The sequence below is a fragment of the Ahaetulla prasina genome, chromosome 10, assembly GCF_028640845.1.
Source record: "Ahaetulla prasina isolate Xishuangbanna chromosome 10, ASM2864084v1, whole genome shotgun sequence".
NCBI lineage: Eukaryota > Metazoa > Chordata > Lepidosauria > Squamata > Colubridae > Ahaetulla > Ahaetulla prasina.
The window spans coordinates 901,302-919,006 of record NC_080548.1 but is presented as its reverse complement, the minus strand read 5'-3'; the positions used below and the strand labels follow the sequence as shown (position 1 = coordinate 919,006).

Here is a 17,705-nt window from a genome sequence, read left to right as displayed (position 1 = left end):
CAGGCCATGTGGGAGAAGCAAAGAAAAAAGCTCCTCCTTGTTCCCCCACTGCCACAGAGGAGGATTTCTGGTGGGCTTCAAAAAAGACCCTGATCTATTCTACCCCCATCCTCTTCATTGCGCTTAGCCCCCTGGGAAATAAAAGGGAAGAACATGCACAGGAGAAAAATGTTACCTTCCCAGCCCATTAAATTCTTCAGACCTATTTAGGAAATCATCCTGATCCAGAGTTGCTTGGAACAAACCATTTTCATTGATCTCCCATCCTGCAGAGGTTCAGAGTAGCTACCAGTCACCAAGTGACCAGAGAATGACCTGCTACAGCAGCTGGGTTAGCCGAGAAAGCTCCTCAGTCACAATGAACATCAAACTGCGCCTGACTGGAGGGGGAGGTGCCAGCTGAGATGGGTTCATAGAAATCCTGAGTCAATCCTGGCTGGGTGGCCTCAATAAGGAGTCTGAAGTCCCAGGACAACAATCCCTATCAGGCCAATGCCAATCTATCGATCATCTCTGTTAACTCACAAAGAGAAATTCTTGGACAGGCAGGAGTTTACAGAATCCCTTCCTGCCTGATTACCCAGGGCAGGTCAAGGTTTTTGTTTACTCATTTTTTGAGGAATATATTTATTTCAGATCTGAAACAGTACAGGAAAACAGAAGGATTACACTGAATTCCCAAGTAACCTACCAGAACTGTGGTGACCACCAAAGATCGATTGGTCAGGGAATCTGTCACGTTGGGCCCCTGCCTTCGGGCAATTTCAGTGATGTTCAGCCCATCTGAGGGGCTCCATACTCCAACCTGGGATAGGAACAAAGGTTAAAAGTGAGGAGAAACCAAACTGGAGCTTTCGGACATGAAAAAAAAAGAACAGGTGGCAAATAAAGGTGGTCAGATAGATTGAAGGCCCTATATGAAGGCACAGGAAACTTCCTCAAATGTTGACACCAGGAAGAAAGTAAAGAGAGAGCTCACCCATGTTTGTTCTGATGGTACTTCCTTCAGTTGAAGGCAAATAGTTTGTCTGGGTAACAATTTGACTGGGGTAGATGAGAAGGGGGAATAGAACATGGATTCCTTTTTTATCAAGAAGAGAAAGACCAGAAACCAGCTTGTTGCCTTTCTTGGATCTACTCAATCAAACCACATGTTTCTCCTTTACTGGGGGAAAAGCTCTCTGGGATTCCTGCCCAGTCCTTCCACAGATACTACAGTTTCACCAACAACAGCATCTCCCATCTTGGTTTTAAGCAAAGATCTTGGCTTTCTGGGACTTCCCTTCCCTTCTTCCAACCAGGGACGACAACTGCTCTGCTCATTTGTAATTCCACTCTCCAACTTTCCTCTCCAGCACTTTGTTTTCCCTCTTCTCTCTTTGACTCCTTTCCTCCATTCTCCCTCCAACTTGGGTCAAAGCAGCAGCAATTGGGGAGGTAAGTATGTCCACAGGCTCTAGTCTATAACAACTTACAGCAGGCTGGGCCAATGGGACTCCGAACCTCCACATACCAGTCCTGGCTAGTGGCCAGCTCAGTTTCTCAGCCCTCATGACAGCACTGCTGCCCTTCAAGGAAAGAACCAGCTCCATCTCTCCTTTTCTTTCTCCATTGGCTGCCTCCAGGCCACTATGGATGCAGATGTGGTGGCCACACTAATAAAAGGCATGCAGGGGAAGGCTTGCTTGCATAACGCTTTGGGAAAGGAAGCAAGAAAGCAAGCAATTGGGAATCACAGAATCCTAGGGCTGGAAGGGACCTTGGATCCCTTCCAATCCAAATCCCCGCCCAAGGCAGAAGTCCTTATACCATCCTGGACAAATGGTTGTCCAACCTCTTCTAGAAAAGCAGCAATGGGGCACCCACCCACAGCTAATCATTAATCGTTCTGTTATGAAATTCCTCTTTATTTTCAGGTTGAATCTCTCTTTGACAAGCTTCCACCCATTGCTTCTTATCCTGCCCTCAGGTGCTATGGAGAATAAATCAACACCCTTTTTTCTGTAACAGCCCTTCAAGTGATCAAGGAGAGATTCAACCTAGAAATAAGGAGAAATTTTCTGACAGTGAGAACAAGCAACCCATGGAACAGCTTGCCTTTGCAGATTCATCACTGGAGGGTTTCAAGAAGAGATTGGACTGCCATTTGTCAGAAATGGTGTAGGGTCTCCTGCTTGGGTGGGGGATTGGACTAGATGACTTACAAGGTGTCAGAGTTTGTTGCAGCACAGACAATCAGACAGAATTAAATGAACTTCAGCAGGATTCAAAATACATATAAGAAACTTCTTTATATGCAATACCATACAGCAGAATTCAGCATACAATATCAGGAACACAGAAGCAATATTTGTAGAAGCAAGCAATTCATAAAAACAGAGTAGAGAGATACAGAAGCTAATATATTGTACAGAGGCTCTCATTACAGAGGTCAAACCAACTCTTATATACAGTTCAGCAAGTCTAAGCCATGCCCAGACTCCAAACTGTCTCTTATGGACCCATACAAACAAATGCTATGTTTCAGTTTCCAAAAAGTCCCATTGGCTGACCTGTTACCATGGACTAGATGACCTATAAGGTCCCTTCCAACTCTGTTAATCTGCATCTAAGTACTGGAAGATACTATCATCAAGCCTTCTTTGTTAGGCTAAATATACCTAGTTCCCTTAGCCATTCATCGTATTTATTTATTTATAATTACATTTCTATACCGCACCATCTCCCGAAGGACTCAGGGCGGTTTACAGCCATATTAAAAAACACACAACAATACAAATATAAATATAATAAATAACAATATTTAAAAACAATTGAAAACAAATATTTAATGGCTGAATCACTAAAACGGTTGAAGACCGATTAAAACCCATTAAAATTTCGCTAAAATATTTCTTAGGCTAGTCCCACTCGATGAAATAATAAAGTCTTCAGTTCACGTTTGAAGGCCCGGAGGTCAGGGAGTTGGCATAACCCCAGAGGAAGCTCGTTCCATAGGGCTGGTGCCGCCACAGAGAAGGCCCTCCCCCTGGGGGCCGCCAACCTACATTGTTTGGTCGATGGCACCCTGAGGAGGCCCGCTCTGTGGGAGCGCACAGGTCGTTGGGAGGCAATCGGTGGCAGAAGGCGGTCTCGCAAATACCCTGGTCCTAAGCCATGGAAAGGTGGTAACCAGCACCTTGAATTGCACCCGGAAGGCTACCGGCAGCCAGTGTAGGCCGCGCAGGATTGGTGTTATATGGGAGCAACACGGTGTCCCCCCAATCACCCGCGCGGCCGCATTCTGGACTAACTGGAGCCTCCTGGTGCTCTTCAAGGGGAGCCCCATGTAGAGAGCATTGCAATAGTCCAGGCAGGAAGTGACCAGGGCATCGTATGGTTTAGCCTCCAGATCCCTAATCTTTGTTGCTCTTTTCTTTGTTCTTTTTAGGGCCTCAGCATTTGTTTGGTATTGTGGTGACCAGAACTGGATGAAATATTCCAAGTGTGGTCTCACCACTGTGGTGTAAAATGGCACTATCACTTTTCATTATTTATTTATTTATTTATTTATTTATTTATTTATTTATTTATTTATTTATTATTTAAATTTTTATACCGCCCTTCTCCCGAAGGACTCAGGGCGGTTCACAGCCAGATAAAAATACACAATAATATTACAATATAAATACAATTAAAATACAATTAAAAAACTTATTCAATTGGCCGAGATTAAAAAATTTAGGATAAATAATAAAAAACCCATAAATTTAAAAACTAATCCAGTCCTGCGCAGATGAATAAGTGAGTTTTAAGCTCGCGACGAAAGGTTCGGAGGTCCGGAAGTTGACGGAGTCCTGGGGGGAGTTCGTTCCAGAGGGCGGAGCCCCACAGAGAAGGCCCTTCCCTGGGCGCCACCAGATGACACTGTCGCACCGACGGCACCCTGAGGAGTCCCTCTCTGTGAGAGCGCACGGTCGGTGAGAGGTATTCGCAGCAGGCGGTCCCGTAAATAGCCCGGCCCTATGCCATGGAGCGCTTTAAAGACGTTCACCAAAACCTTGAAGCGCACCGGAAGGCCACAGGTAGCCAGTGCAGTCTGTGCAGGATAGGTGTCACGGGAGCCACGAGGGCTCCTCTATCACCCGCGCAGCCGCATTCTGACTAACTGAAGCCTCCGGATGCCCCTCAAGGGAGCCCCATGTAGAGAGCATTGCAGTAATCCAGGCGAGGCGTCACGAGGCGTGGTGACTGTGCACAAGGCATCCCGGTCTAGAAAGGCGCAACTGGCGCACCAGGCGAACCTGGTGGAAAGCTCTTCTGGAGACGGCCGTCAGGTGGTCTTCAAAAGACAGCCGTTCATCCAGGAGAACGCCCAAGTTGCGCACCCTCTCCATCGGGGCCAATGACTCGCTCCCAACAGTCAGCCGTGGACTCAGCTGACTGTACCGGGATGGCGGCATCCACAGCCACTCCGGCCTGGAGGGATTGGGGTTGAGCCTGTTTCTCCCCATCCAGACCCGTCGGCTTCCAAACACCGGGACAGCACTTGATAGCTTCATTGGGGTGGCCGGTGTGGAAAAGTACAGCTGGGTGTCATCAGCGTACAGCTGGTACCTCACACGAAGCCACTGATGATCTCACCCAGCGGCTTCATATAGATGTTGAACAGAAGGCGAGAGAATCGGCCCTGCGGCACCCACAAGTGAGGCGCCGCTGGGTGACCTCTGCCCCCGTCAACACCGTCTGCGACCGGTCGGAGAGATAGGAGGAGAACCACCGATAAGCGGTGCCTCTCACTCCCAATCCTCCAACCGGCGCAGCAGGATACCATGGTCGATGGTATCAAAAGCCGCTGAGAGGTCTAATAGGACCAGGGCAGAGGAACAACCCCTATCCTGGCCCTCCAGAGATCATCCACCTGCGACCAAAGCCGTTTCAGTGCTGTAACCGGGCCGGAAGCCGGACTGGAACAGGTCTAGATAGACAGTTTCCTCCAGGTGCAGGGGAAACTGATATGCCACCATACTCTCTACAACCTTCGCCGCGAGCGGGTTGGAGACGACGATAATTACCTAAAACAGCGGGTCAGGAAGGCTTCTTGAGGAGGGGCCTCACCACCGCCTCTTTCAAGGCGGCCGGAAAGACTCCCTCCAGCAAGGAAGCGCTCGTAATCGCCTGGAGCCAGCCTCGTGTCACCTCCTGAGTGGCCAGCACCAGCCAGGAGGGGCACGGGTCCAGTAAACACGTGGTGGCATTCAATCTACCCAGCAACCTGTCCATGTCCTCGGGAGCCACAGGGTCAAACTCATCCCAGACAATATCACCAAGACCGCCCTCAGACGCCCCGTCCGAATCGCCACAATTTTGGTCCAGACCATCCCGAAGCTGAACGATTTTATCGTATAGATAACCGTTAAACTCCTCAGCACGTCCCTGCAACGGGTCATCCCGCTCCCCCTGGTGAAGGAGGGAGCGGGTTACCAGGCTGGGGCAGCTGGGCGGTTATCTGCCGGCGCAATGAGGGAGGCGTAGCGCCTCGCTTCCCCCAGTGCCACTAGGTAGGTCCTAGTATAGGATCTAACTAGTGTCCGATCAGCCTCTGAACGGCTGGACCTCCAAGAGCTCTCTAGGCATCTTCTCCGGTGTTTCATCCTCCTCAGCTCCTCGGAGAACCAAGGAGCCGGTTGGGATCTGCACCGGGTCAGAGGCCGCAGAGGCACGACACGGTCTAAAGCCCCAGCCGCAGCCCGTTCCCAGGCTGCGGCTAGTTCCTCTGCCGTGCCGTGAGCCAGACCCTCAGGAAATGGCCCAAGCTCCGTCCGGAACCTCTCCGGGTCCATCAGGCGCCTGGGACGGTACCAACGTAGTGGTTCCGTCTCCCTGCGGTGTTGGGTAGCGGTCAGAAAGTCTAGGCGAAGGAGAGAGTGATCTGACCATGACAAAGGTTCTGTGACTATATCTCTCAAGTCCAGATCCTTCAACCACTGACCAGAGATGAAAATCAGGTCCAGTGTGCCTCCCCCGATGTGAGTGGGGCCATCCACTACTTGAGTCAGGTCCAAGGCCGTCATGGAAGCCATGAACTCCCGAGCCACTGTTGATGACGAGCCGGCAGATGGCAAGTTAAAGTCCCCCATGACTAAAAGTCTGGGGGTCTCCACTGCCACCCCAGCAAGCACCTCCAGGAGCTCGGGCAGGGCAGCTGTCACGCAGCAAGGAGCCAGGTACGCGACCAGCAAGCCCATCTGACACCTATGACCCCATCTCACAAAGAGGGATTCACACCCAGCAATCTGAGGTACAGTGGTCTCCCTCGGCTCTAAACTCTCTTTAATAACAACCGCCACCCCACCACCCCTACCCTGGGCCCTCGGCTGATGAAATGCACGGAAGCCCGGCGGGCACATCTCAACCAGGGGCACGCCCCCTTCATTCTCTTGATGCTATCCCTCTATTGATGCAGCTTAGGAGACTGCATTGGCTTTTACGGCGGCAGCAGCAGCATATTGCTAGCTCATATTTAAGTGTGGCCATCTAGATCCCCCTCACTGTTAAGTCAGGTACAGCATATTCTACACTCTGTGTTTGTGTTTTCCTTCCTAAATGCAAGACCTTACTTTTCTCACCACTGAATGGCATCTTGTTAGAAGGTGCCCAATACTCAAGTATGTCAAGATGCTTCTGAACCTTGAGTTGATCTTCTAAAGTGTTGACGCTTTCCCTCAGCTTGATGTCATCTGCAAATTTGATCAGTTACCCTTCTAATCCCTCATCTAGATCAAAAATGATCTAGATATTAGGAAACATCAGGCCAAAGACAGAACCTTGAGATACCTCACTGTCTGTTTTGCTCTTTGTAGACATAGTTCCTTTTACACCCTGAGCCCTACAAACCCATCTGGTGTTGGTATTGCCTATTCCATATTGTCCTGTCTCACCAAGAAGTAGGCTGTGGTCTGCTTTGTCAAATGTCTTACTGATACTATATTCACAGTAGTTCCCTGAGCCACTAATTTAATTACTGTCTCAAAAAAGGCAATAACGTTTGCCTGACATGATTTGTTTTTAAGAAACCCATTAGAAGAAGAGCTCCAGCTTTAAGAGCCATGGTGGCACAGTGGTTAGAATGCAGTACTGAAGGGCTAACTCACTGCTCATTCCAGGAGTCCAATTCTGAGTAGCTCAAGCAGCTGCAGAAAAAAACAATTGTTACCAACCTGCCTTCCATTGAGAATATGTATACTGCACAAGTCAAAAAAAGGGCTGTGAAAATATCTACAGACCCCTCACATCCTGGACATAAATTGTTTCAACTTCTACCCTCAAAAAGACACTATAGAGCACTGCAAATCAGAACAACTAGACACAAGGACAGTTTTCCTCCTGAATGCCATCACTCTGCTTAACAACTAACTCCCACAACACTGTCAAATAATTTACTAAGACTGTATTACTATTATTTTTCTCTTCCTTACTAGTCTCTATCTCTTCCCACTTATTACTATAACCATGTTATTTATTTATTTATTTATTTATAATTTAATTTCTATACCGCACTTCTCCCGAAGGACTCAGGGCGGTTTACAGCCATATTTAAAACACAAAATACAAACAGCAAGTTTAAAACAGAATTAAAAACAAATATTTAAATAGGCCGAATCAAAACTAAAACGGTCATAGACCGACATAAAACCCATTTAAAATTACAATTTAAAATTATGCTTAGGCCAGTCCCGCACGATGAAATAATAGTCTTAAGTTCACGTTTGAAGGTCCGGAGGTCGGGGAGTTGGCGTAACCCCGGAGGCGGCTCATTCCAAAGGGCCGGTGCCGTGGGGGCCGCCAACCGACATTGTTTGGTCGACGGCACCCTGAGAAGGCCCACCCTGTGGGAGTGCACAGGTCGTTGGGAGGCTATCGGTGGCAGAAGGCGGTCTCGTAAATAGCCCGGTCCTAAGCCATGGAGTGCTTTAAATGTTGCTTGTATCTTTCAATTATATTGTTTTTATTTGTTTCCTAGTATGATTTGATGGCTTATTAGTAACCTTGACTATCACTAAGTGTATCTTTTTATTCTTGATGAATGTATTTTATTTTCCTCATGTACACTGAGAGCATATACACCTAAGACAAATTCCTTGTGTGCGCAATCACACTTGGCCAATAAAGAATTCAATTTAATTCTAATTCTAATTCTAATTCTAATTCTATTTCTAATTCTAATTCTATCCTCTCATCCAAGTCATTGAAGAAGAAGTTGAAGAGTAAAACAGAGCCTTGGGGTATTCCACTGCATATAGATGTATTCCACTGCATATATATATTCCTTGTAGATGCAGTTGCATTGAGGACTACACCGTAGTGTGGTTGGTCAGCCAGTTACGAATCCATCTGGTGGTGATGCTGTCTAATCCACATTTTTCTGCTTTATCTAGTAGTAGGTTATGGTCTACTTTATCAAATGCCTTACTGAAGTCCAAATAAACTTCATCGACAGCATTCCTCTGGTCCACTAATTTTGTCACTTTGTCAAAGAATGCAATAAGATTAGTTTGAACCTTGAGGTGTAATCCATCTAGTCCTGGTGCTCACTTACCATTTTCTTCCCTATTTTAACTTTGTGTTCCTAATCTGTTTTTTGTGGTGCTGTTTTTGATAGGTTGGACTGTTTTTTCGCCTTGTGTAAAGACAGATGCAAAAAATTATGTAGTTAAGTAGTTCTGCTTTCTCCCTGTTGCTTGTCACCTTTTTGCCACTTTCTCCCAACAATGTGCCAATTGTTTCCTTGACTTTTTTCTTGTTTTTAACATATTGGAAGAAGCTTTTTTTGTTATTTTTTACTTTTGTTGCAAGCCTTTGTTTATTGTGAGCCTTAGCTTTCCTCACTTTATCTTTGCAGGTTCAGGCTATATGCTGTTATTCTGCCTTAGTTATGTGCCGCTCTTTCCACTTTTTATACTTGTCCTTTTTGTCTTTCAATTTGTCCAAGAGTTCTTTATGCATCCATGCTGGTTTCTTTGGAGAACTGTTATTTTTCTTCTTCACTGGTATTGTGCTAGACTGGACTTTTATAATCTCACTTTTCAAAATTTCCCAAGCTTCCTGAGTTGTTTTCCCCTTGAGGATTCTCATCCGTAGAATCCTTCCCAAGTTCTCTCTAAGTTTTTTGAAATTAGTTCTCTTAAAGTCCAAGACTCTAGTTTGACTTTGTTCTATTGCTTGTGCTTGCATAATGTTGAATTCTAATATTGCATGATCACTGTCCCCCAAGGTTGCTGCAGCTTCAACATTTTTTACCCTTTCTGAAGATTGAAAGCACATTTATTTATTTATTTATTTATTTTTCGTACTTTTATACCGCCCTATCTCCCTAGGGACTCAGGGCGGTGTACAGCCATATAAAAAACACATAAATATACAAAGTAAAACATTCATCTAAAAAACTTATTATAAAGGCCAAATATTTAAAATAGACATATAAATAATAAAACCCAATTTAAAACCAAATCTAAAATTTAGACATTTAAAAATTTAAAACCCTAGTCCAGTCCTGCGCAAATGAATAGATGTGTCTTAAGCTCGCGGCGGAAGGTCCGAAGGTCAGGAAGTTGTTGAAGTCCTGGGGGAAGCTCGTTCCAGAGGATGGGAGCCCCCACAGAGAAGGCCCTTCCCCTGGGCGTCGCCAGTCGGCACTGCCTGGCCGGCGGCACCCTGAGGAGTCCCTCCCTGTGAGAGCGCACGGGTCGGTGGGAGGCATTCGGTGGCAGCAGACGGTCCCGTAAGTAACCCGGTCCTATGCCATGGAGCGCTTTGAAGATCATTACCAAAACCTTGAAGCGCACCCGGAAAACCACAGGCAGCCAGTGCAGTCTGCGCAGGAGGGGTGTTACATGGGAGCCACGAGGGGCTCCCTCTATCACCCGCGCAGCTGCATTCTGAAATACCTGGAGTCTCCAGGTGCTCCTCAAGGGGAGCCCCATGTAGAGAGCATTGCAGTAGTCCAGACGAGATGTCACAAGAGCATGAGTGACCGTGCACAAGGCATCCCGATCTAGAAAGGGGCGCAACTGGCGAACCAGGCGAACCTGGTGAAAGGCTCTCCTGGAGACGGCCGTCAAGTGGTCTTCAAAAGACAGCCGTCCATCCAGGAGAACGCCCAAGTTGCGCACCCTCTCCATTGGGGCCAATGACTCGCCCCCAACAGTCAGCCGAGGCTGCAGCTGACTGTACCGGGATGCCGGCATCCACAGCCACTCCATCTTTGTCGTGTCCCACTCCTCCGCTGATGGCCGGGTCAGGGAAATCCGAATCAGGCTTGCCTCTGCAGCTCTGCCCAAAGTCCTAGCAAAGTCCTCAGAGCAGGCAGGAGACCAGTAAGTGACTTCAGCAAGATAAGTTCGACTTTTGCCTGACTCAGAGACTGCCAGAAAGCAGATCCTTTATATAGGCCATGGGGTGTGGCTCCATGACTCAGCACTCATTAAGGCCTGCCCCTCCCTTCCTTCTGTTGCCTCCGCCTATCCAGTCTTCTGATGCGAGGGTCACTCCAATCAGCTGTTGGTAATAAACCCTCCTCAGGCTCACATGCTGTGGAGGAGGGGGAGGGGTCTAGCTGCTCCGTTTGCCTGGGCATGGAGTCAGGGCTGGGGCCGGGAGGTGCTCCTACTTCTGCAGTTTGTCTGGGCATGGAGCCAGGACTGGGGCCGGGAGGCATACATTCCTCCGTGTTCGGGAGCAGATAAGAAGGCCCCGGCTGCTCTGAGGGCGGGCAAGACACAACAGTCTTGGAGGGATTGAGCTTGAGCCTGTTTCTCCCCATCCAGACCCGTACGGCCTCCAGACACCGGGACAACACCTCGATAGCTTCGTTGGGGTGGTCCGGTGTGGAAAAGTACAGCTGGGTGTCATCAGCGTACAGCTGGTACCTCACACCGAAATCACTGATGATCTCACCCAGCGGCTTCATATAGATGTTGAACAAGAGGGGCGAGAGATCATCAGCTCTTTTCCAGTCCTCTGTGCTCCAGGAGCTCTGAAAGATTTCATTCATTGGTTCAGAGATCGCATCTGCCAGCTTCTTCAGTACACTTGGATGTAAACTGTAATGTATTTGAATTTTAGGAGGGAAATTTGGGCAGGAAAATGCACGTTGCTGATTGGCTGATGCCTCAGCCAAAATACTATTTAAAGAGGGGTTTTTGCCCGTTGGCTTTTGCTGGGATCACAATAAACCAAAGAGCTGTTGTCACTTGTATCGTCTCCTGCCTCTTCATTGCCCGAACATAACATTGGCGACGAAGGTGGGATATTGAAGGCAGTGAGACTAGGAAAAGAGCTGAAGGAGCAACGTAATTTCAAACCCAGCCAGCATCAAGAGCGGATACATAGCGATGTCTAGCTATACCCCACCAGCGCCATTCGACCCAGCCAAGGAGAAATGGGGGTCGTACATGGCTCGTTTCGAGTGTTTCCTCGAAGCTAACGAACTGCAAGGAGTATCGGATAATCGGAAACACGCTTACTTCCTGAGCCACTGTGGGCCAGAACTCTTCAATACCGCCGAATCGCTCTCGGAACCAACGCCGGTACAGTCGGTGCCATGGCAAACGCTATAGACAACGCTACGAGCACACTACGTGCCGGTGCCATCAAAGTTTGTATAACGGTTCGAGTTGAGGCAAAGAGTTCAGCGAGAGGGTGAATTGATAAGCGTGTACATGGCCGCATTAAGGAAAGCCGCAAACCACTGTGAGTATAGAGACTTAGAGGACTTTTTATTAGAACAACTCATTTGTGGGGTCAGGGACATCCAACTACAGAGGCAGCTGCTGTCGAAAAGCAACCTAACCCTGGCGATAGCCCTGGATGAGGCCAGGGCACACGAGATGTCCACCAAAGTAGTGGAAACCTTGCAAAAGCCGAACAGGCCGAATGCCGCGGCCAAAGCAACGCCAGTCCACAGCGAAGAAATCCAGGCCGAATCGAACGGTGAGGAAGAGGAAGAGGTTTTCCACACTGGGAGGCGGAGAGAGGTGACCGGGGCGAGTGCCTGAGTTGCGGAGGCCAACACCAACGACAGAATTGCAGGTTCAAAGACGCAATTTGTCGGCGGTGTGAAAAAAAAGGACACATAGCTCAGGCCTGTCGAGCCTCCCAACCTTCCCGCCAAAGATTCAAACCGGCCAATCAACAGGGCGCCAGTTCAGCGAAGCGGCCAGGGATTGGCCAGTTCAAAAAAGGCGCGAAGTCGAATCACACCACTGTGCGAGTGGGCCACGCATCGACACAACTAGAAAAGAAAATATTCACTAAGACCTACATCGAAGGAGTGCAGTGTAAAATGGAGGTGGATACCGGCTCATCAATCACGATTATGTCTTGGGACACGGTCGCACGGGACCTGCCAGAAGTCGCGAAATGACAGCTGCAACCCCAAAAGCTGAGAGTGCAAGACTACCAGAGAAACTGGATCCCCGTTAAAGGAGCCACAACGGTCAGAGGAAGATATGGACAATTCAAGAAAACCCTGCCAATCACCATCGTTGACGGAAACCTGCCCAGTTTACTGGGACTGGACTGGTGTCGAGCCCTAGGAATGGGCATAACCAGGATCCACAGCAATGGAGTCAACCTGAAGGATGAATTGTTGAAGGAATTCGAGGATGTTTTTCAAGACAGCCTGGGCAAGTACGTGGGGACCCCCATTTCATTCAATTTGGACCCCCAGGTGGCTCCCATTAGATTAAAAGCTAGGAGGGTCCCGTTCGCCCTCAAGCCCAAGATTGACAGGGAACTAGATAAATTAGTAAGCCAGGGAATACTAGTCCCCATTGACCATGCAAAATGGGAGACACCAATAGTGACCCCAGTCAAACCGGACGGATCAGTCCGGATTTGCGCTGACTATAAGGCAACGCTTAACAAATCATTGCAAAAGAGTGCTTACCCCATTCCCGTAGTGCAACATTTGTTGCACTCGTTAGGGCAGGGACAGGTCTTTGCCAAACTCGATCTGGCTCAAGCCTATCAACAATTACCGGTTGACAATGGAACGGCCGAAGCGCAGACGATTGTCACACATCGGGGTGCTTTTAAATGCACTCGACTTCAGTTCGGAGTTAGTGTAGCCCCCAGGTTATTCCAAAACCTAATGGAACGACTCCTACAGGGTCTACCAGGAGTAGTTCCATATTTCGATGATGTACTGGTATCAGCAGAAAACTTGGAAGAATTAGGGGTCAAATTGCAGAAGGTTTTGGGCATTTTCAGGTCTGCGGGGCTTAAGGTTAAACTCAACAAATGCCAGATAGGAGATGAATCTGTAGAATTCTTGGGTTACCAGATAGATAAGGAAGGCATCCACCCAACTGAGAGCAAAGTGCGAGCCATTAGAAAGGCTCCAACCCCAAAAAACAAAACAGAATTACAAGCATTTTTGGGGCTTGTAAACTTCTATGCGGTATTTTTAAAAAATAAGGCAACGGTAGCCGAACCGCTACATACGTTATGGGCATTACGGAGACCTGGCTGGGCACCGAAGGGGGGGTCCCCCTAGTGGAGATGTGCCCACCAGGCTTCCGAGCATTCCATCAGCCGAGGGCCCAGGGTAGGGGTGGAGGGGTGGCGGTTATCATTAAGGAGAGTCTTGAGCCGAGGGAAACCACTGTGCCTCAGATAGCTGGGTGTGAATCCCTCTTCGTGAAGTGGGGTCGTAGAACTCAGGTGGGCTTGTTGATCACGTACCTGGCTCCTTGCTGCGTGACTACAGCCCTGCCTGAGCTGTTGGAGTTGCTGGCCGGGTTGGCAGTTGAAACCCCCAGACTGTTGGTCATGGGGGATTTCAATTTGCCATCAGCCGGCGTAGCATCCTCGGCAGCTCAGGAGTTCATGGCTTCCATGACGGCCATGGACCTGATTCAGTTAATTGACGGCCCTACCCACGTCGGGGGAGGTACCCTAGACCTGATTTTTATCTCTGGCCAGTGGTCTAATGATCTGGTTTTAAATGATTTAGTTGTTGAACCTTTGTCATGGTCAGATCATTTTCTCCTTCGTCTAGACTTTCTGACCGCTACCCACCACTGCAGGGAGATGGAACCAATGCGCTGGTTCCGTCCCAGGCGCCTGATGGACCCGGAGAGGTTCCTGACGGAGCTTGGGCCGTTTCCCGAGCACCTGGCCCACGACTCAACTGAAGAGCTAGTTGCGGCCTGGGAACGGGCCGCGACTGGAGCTTTGGACCGTGTCGTGCCTTTGCGGCCTCTGACCCGGCGTCGGTCTCAACCAGCTCCTTGGTTCTCCGAGGAGCTGAGGGAGATGAAGCGCTGGAGAAGACGCCTAGAGAGTGCCTGGAGATCCAGCCGCTCTGAGGCTGACCGGACACTAGTTAGGTCCTATAGTAGGACCTACCTAGTGGCAATGAGGGCTGGCGTTCCTCGCTTCCTCCCTCATTGCGTCGCAGATAACCTGGCCGCCCTGTTTGGGTGACCCGCTCGCTCCTTCAACAGGAGGCGGGGGACCCCTACAAGGCGTGCCGAGGAGTTTAACGGTTATCTATATGACAAAATCGTTCAGCTTCGGGACGGATTGGATCAAAATTGGGTAGATCCAGGCGAGGGTTCTGAGGCCCGTCTTGTTGAGGTGGTTTGGGATGACTTTGATCCTGTGACTCCGAGGACATGGACAGGTTGCTGGGTAGGCTGAAGCCACCACATGTTTACTGGATCCGTGCCTCCTGGTTAGTACTGGCTACTCAGGAGGTGACACGAGGCTGGCTCCAGGGGATTACAAATGCTTCTTTGCGGAGGGTCTTTCCGGCCTTGAAAGAGGCGTGGTGAGACCCTCCTCAAGAAGCCTTCCTGGACCCAGCTGTTTTAGGAACTATCGTCAGTCTCAATCTTCGCCGGCGAAGGTTGTAGAGAGTGTGGCATGTCAGCTACCCCAGTACCTGGATGAAGCTGTCTATCTAGACCCGTTCCAGTCCGGCTTCCGGCCCGGATACAATCGGAGACAGCTTTGGTCGCACTGGTGGATGATCTCTGGAGGGCCAGGGATAGGGGTTACTCCTCTGCCCTGGTCCTATTAGACCTTTCAGCGGCTTTTGATACCATCGACCATGGTATCCTGCTGCGCTGGTTGGAGGGGTTGGGAGTGGGAGGCACTGTTTATTGGTGGTTCTCCTCCTACCTCTCTGATCGGATGCAGACGGTGTTGACAGGGGGGCAGAGATCGACTCAAGGTGCCTCATGTGTGAAGTGCCGCGGGGTGATTCTCTCACCCTCCTGTTCAACATCTATATGAAGCGCTGGGTGAGATCATCAGTGGCTTTGGGGTGAGATACCAACTGTATGCTGATGACACCCAGCTGTACTTTTCCACCCCGGCCACCCCAGTGAAGCTGTCAAGTGCTGTCCCGTGTCTGGAAGCCGTGGGTCTGGATGGGGAGGAACAGGCTCAAACTTAATCCCTCAAGGCGGAGTGGCTGTGGATGCTGGCACCTCAGTACAGTCAGCTGCAGATGCGGCTGTCTGTCGGGGTGAATCATTGGCCCGATGGAGAAGGTACACAACTTGGGCGTGCTCCTGGATGGTCGGTTGTCCTTTGAAACCATTTGGCGACCGTCTCCAGGAGAGCATTTTATCAGGTTCGCCTGATCCGCCAGTTGCGTCCCTTCCTGGACGGGATGCCTTATGCACAGTCACTCATGCTCTTACCTCTCGCCTGGACTACTGCAATCCTCTCTACATGGGCTCCCCTGAAGAGCACCGGAGACTTCAGCTAGTTCAGAATGCGACTGCGGGTTATTGAGGGAGCATCTCGGGCTCCCACATAACACCTATCCTCGCAGACTGCACTGGCTACCTGTTGTTTTCCGGTGCGCTTCAAGGTATTGGTTACCACCTTTAAAGCGCTCCATGGCTTAGGACCGGCTATCTACGGACCGCCTACTGCCGGCTTCTATCTCCCATCGTCCGTACGCTCCACAGAGAGGGACTCCTCAGGGTGCCGTCAGCCAAACAGTGTCGACTGGCGGCCCCAGAGCCTTCTCTGTGGGAGCTCACCTGTGGAACGAACTTCCCCTCGGACTTGACAATTACCTGACCTTAGGACCTTTCGCGAACTTAAAACTTATTTATTTCGTATGGCTGGACTAGCCTGATTTTTATTTTTATTGGATGGGTTTTTAAAATTTTGTGATTTTACGGGGGAGTACGTTTTTTAACATTTTGGGCATTTAAATTAGTTTTTTAAGGGATGTTTTTAATTATTGTGTGTATTTATATTTTATCTGCCTGTCCACCGCCCTGAGTCCTTCGGGAGAAGGGCGGTATACAAATTAAAATATTATTATTATTATTATTATTATTATTATTATTATTATTATTATTATTATTATTATTATTATTATTATTATTATTATTATTATTATTATTATAAACTACTAGTGAAAAAAGCTGTTTGGACTTGGGGCAGGGTTGAGGCTAAGGCATTTGAAGGCGTTAAGAATCTCTTGTCCAGCGATAGCCTTCTAATTCAGTACAATAGGACGTTGCCACTAGTACTAGTTTGTGATGTATCACCCTACGGGGTAGGGGCTGTCCTCAGCCACAGGTTACCGAATGGTTCAGAAGCCCCTATCGCATATTTTTCCCGCACGATGTCCGCAGCGGAAAGGAACTATACCAACTGGACCGGGAAGCCCTGGCTATAGTTTCTGGGGTTAAAAAATTCCACGAGTACCTGTTTGGGCGGCAATTTGAAATAGTCACAGACCACAGACCGTTATTGGGACTCTTGGCGGGGGACCATCCAACACCGGTTGCATTATCACCCAGGCTGACTCGTTGGACTATTTTCCTGGCAGCATATTCGTACAACTGTCTCACCGACTGGGCAAGGACTTGGGACATGCGGACGCTTTAAGTAGATGCCCGTTGCCAGAGACTATTGAAGACACGACCCCAGGGACGCCCGTCTTGTTAATTGACTTTTTGGACTCTGGCCCAGTCACATCTACGGAAGTGACTAGGGCATCTTACAAAGACATTGTCGTAAGAACTGTGATCGGTTGGGTGCAGAGGGGATGGCCCGCTGCACCGGGGGATCGTTTCAAAGAGTTTACAAAAAAGCATTCAGAACTGTCGGTACAAGGGGGTTGTCTGTTATGGGGGGATAGAGTGGTTATTCCAGACAAATTATGAGGGCATGTGTTGCAACTATTGCATGTGGGCCACCCGGGGATTGTGAGGATGAAAAGCCTAGCGAGAAGTTACGTGTGGTGGCCACAAATGGATAAAGACATTAGCGACTGGGTAGGGAAATGCCAAGCATGTCAAGAATCAAGGCCACTACCCCCAACAGCCCCCATAAGGGATTGGGAGAAATCCCAGGGTTCTTGGTCCAGGATCCACATAGATTTTGCCGGGCCGTTCCATGGGCAAACCTTAATTGTGGTAGATGCCTACTCGAAGTGGTTAGAAATTTTACTCATGAAAACCACAACAGCGGAAGCTGTAATCATAGTCTTGAGGCATCTATTTGTGAAACATGGGTTGCCCGACACTCTAGTGTCCGATACTGGCCCACAATTCATGGCCACCCAGTTTGAGGGGTACTTGGCAGAAGAGGGCATCCGACATGTCCTCTCGGCACCTTTCCACCCGACGACGAACGGACTTGCAGAACGTTTCGTACGCAGTGCCAAGGAAGCGCTATCTAGAATT

General features: G+C 49.0%; 1 protein-coding gene across 1 annotated transcript in view; it reads right to left on the bottom strand.

The window, feature by feature from the left end:
• GRIK3 (glutamate ionotropic receptor kainate type subunit 3) overlaps positions 1-17,705 on the bottom strand; it is a 376,315-nt gene that overhangs the window by 62,686 nt on the left and 295,924 nt on the right. Inside the window, exon 9 of the mRNA XM_058195934.1 lies at positions 692-805. Coding sequence (XP_058051917.1) covers positions 692-805 — 114 coding nt within the window. The remainder of the gene's footprint in view (positions 1-691; positions 806-17,705) is intronic.